General features: G+C 39.4%; 1 protein-coding gene across 1 annotated transcript; it reads left to right on the forward strand.

Moving 5' to 3' along the window:
- The first annotated feature begins 1,184 nt into the window (after nt 1-1,184).
- LOC106815139 lies at nt 1,185-2,010 on the forward strand. Its single transcript, XM_014819572.1, has 3 exons — nt 1,185-1,254; nt 1,453-1,664; nt 1,906-2,010. The coding sequence occupies exons 1-3, from the start codon at nt 1,185-1,187 to the stop codon at nt 2,008-2,010; spliced, it is 387 nt and encodes a 128-aa protein (XP_014675058.1).
- Nucleotides 2,011-2,909: the final 899 nt, after the last annotated feature.

Genomic DNA, 2,909 nt, shown 5'->3' on the forward strand with positions numbered 1-2,909 from the left:
TATCCTTTTCACTCTCTCTCACTTTCCCTATTTTTCACTCTCTCTTCACCTACATCTCGCTCTCTCGGTGCATGGTGCTGGCTGGAATAGGTGTCCCCCTAACTCTGGGGCATCAAAATACACCACTGTAAATTACTCTCTCACTCTTTTTCACTCTCTCTCTCTTTTATTATTTACATTTATTTGTATTTCAATTAGGCAATTAAGATTTAACAATAATAATAATCATAATAATAATAATTTCTACCGGTAAAAGATGGGACTAAACTGATCTAAGATTCTTTTTGAATTTTAGCATGTATGTGATCATTGAATTCACTGCTATGGGAGAGGTGGAGGCTGTCACGGACACGTGGGTCAAAGAAGATGGGAGCGTGCTATGGCCACCACATTCCAGCAGGAGCATAAAAACGCTGATAAAAAATCTTGGCGCCCCAAAGGAGTGTTGCGAAACATTCCAAATACGGCAGCTAACCATTGCAAGTAAGTTACTTGAAAAGAATGAAATGGCTGCCTGTAACTGTTAAATTCATGTGTTTTCAATACCATATTCGTGTATTTTACAAGCTTTTATCATAAACTTGTCATATTGTGAGCATAAAAATCCTTTGTACTTTGCCTGTTATTTGCTGTAATAAGAAATGTCTACCACAGGTTGCAAATGAAGTTGCAACCAATGTCTAATTGCTAAATGTAAAATTGGTATTGGGTCACCTCAAACTGCAACAATTTCAAACCCTATATTTACATAATTCATCATTCAGGTAATTATGAGAAGGCTTGGCAAAGAAGGCTGGCTGGAAGGAAGGAAGGCAAGCTTAGAAAGGCCGAATATACGTCCGACCTGCAGTCAGAGGAGGACTGCGACACACAGAAAAGAAAGAAAAGGTAAGCAGCATTTATTATACTTTTCTGTAATAATGAATTTATAAATTCTCCAATATTGATTTGGTGTAACTGTGGATGTGTTGAAAATTTGTATTAATGATGATTGATTGTTCATTGTACGGTTCAAATAGCCGTATATTTAGAGTATTTTACACAAATAACATGCTGTCTCACTACTTTATAGGCCTACTTTAAGGTACATCGCTGAATCGGACAGTGACCTGGATGATTCTCACCGGCAAAAAAAGAAAGCAACGGAGAGAGATGCTCTGCCGCTTTCACCATCACCACCACTAATGCTGAGAAAGAGTAAGCCTGTGGCTGAGGAGGCAGTACAGGAGGCACGCCAGAGAGCTACATGCTCAGGTAAAACATTTCAGATCTATTCAGATAAATTATAGGCCACCACTTAATTACCGACACTAGCGAAAAGGACTGAAAATTCTATTAGCCCTTAGAGATTTCTACTAGCTTCGAGTAAATAAGATAGCAATAGTTTCAAGCCCTGTTATATACCTAAAGTTACTGCCAAAATAAATTATGCGTAATGTTCTGATATTTTAGCAGTGGAACGGCAGCTGATGCTCATGATTGAGGCAATGCGTGATGACGTAGCACAAAACCGAAAAATTCTACACCAGCTGCTGAAGGGTGCACGAGAGGGACCGGAGTACGCATTACCAGCAGCAGTAAAGAGTCTGCTACCAATAGCCTCCATGGAAGATGTGGAGAACATCGAACTATCGCTACAGGATACTGCTGTAGAAACCGCAATGGTAAGAGATTATATTATTTAACTCGTTCATGCGAAAAATGTCACTTTCATAAAAGAAGGGACATTAGAGAATTTCGTAAAAGCCTGCATGTGTTAATATAGCCATATACTGTTTGGTTGTAAGTTATTTTCTCAAAATAATCAACCTAAATAATAAATCTGATATTGTTAATGTCTTATATTAATTATAAATATGTCAGACGTTTACTACTTTACTTTAACCCCTATGCATTTTAATTTAGATTGCATATCTCCATGAAACGGGAGGAGGATCAACTAAGGAAATTGTGCGGCGTATCATGAGGATCCCCATGACGACTGAGCTTGCCACCCAATTTACCTGTTAGGGAAAAGGAGCCAAGAGAGGCTTCAAAAACCTGAAGCTTGCAAGCATAGTTAGAGGTACGTAAGCTATACTGCAGTGTTGCATATAACTGTTTACTGTTTCATGATAACTGTGAAAGATGTTGCCTCTTGGTTATTATCAATGAAGTTAGTTTCAAGCAGATTTCTTAGCAACCCCATACTTGGTATGACAAGATTACAAGATATTTCAATTATTTACAAGATTTAACATAATGCGATGATGCGGCAATTGAATGCGACACCTGTACTCATTGGTTCCACTGCAAGTGCCAAGAGGTGTCCGACGCAACATACGAGGTCATCAGAGAAGGGAACTCAGGGGTAGCATGGTACTGCAGAGGGTGTCGGCGAGAAGTAAAAAACCTATCTGACATGTTTAAAATCATGATAACAAGACAGATAAAGACGGAAGAAATGTAGAAACGCTGATGGCCACACAGGTTGACATGAAGAACACAATTAAAGAACTAGAAACAAAGGTGGACCGCCTCCAAAACAATTCGGCATCTGCAACTGAAATCATCAGAGAACTCAAGGAACGCGAGAGATGCCAAACTTCACTGATGCTCTTTAATATCCCGGAGAGTGATGCAACGGTACCCGCAGACAGGGTCAGCCACGATACCATGGAGCTTAGCAAATTCATCACAGATAATCTACAGGTCGAGGTCTTAAACGTCAAACAAATAACTAGGGTCAGGGCAAAAAATGAGGATGGGGCTTTTCGGCCTATGAAAGCAACCGTCGAGGAAAATTCCCTCCAAACTAATGCAGGCACTAAAGAAACTAGACATTTCAACAAAAAACTAACAGTTAGCAATGGCCTGAAAATTTGTTGCTCTGAAACAGCTCCATTTCTGAGAAATTCATCAGTGTTTGA

This window comes from Priapulus caudatus, unplaced genomic scaffold (genome assembly GCF_000485595.1).
Source record: "Priapulus caudatus unplaced genomic scaffold, Priapulus_caudatus-5.0.1 Scaffold1049, whole genome shotgun sequence".
Taxonomy (NCBI): Eukaryota; Metazoa; Priapulida; class Priapulimorpha; order Priapulimorphida; family Priapulidae; genus Priapulus; species Priapulus caudatus.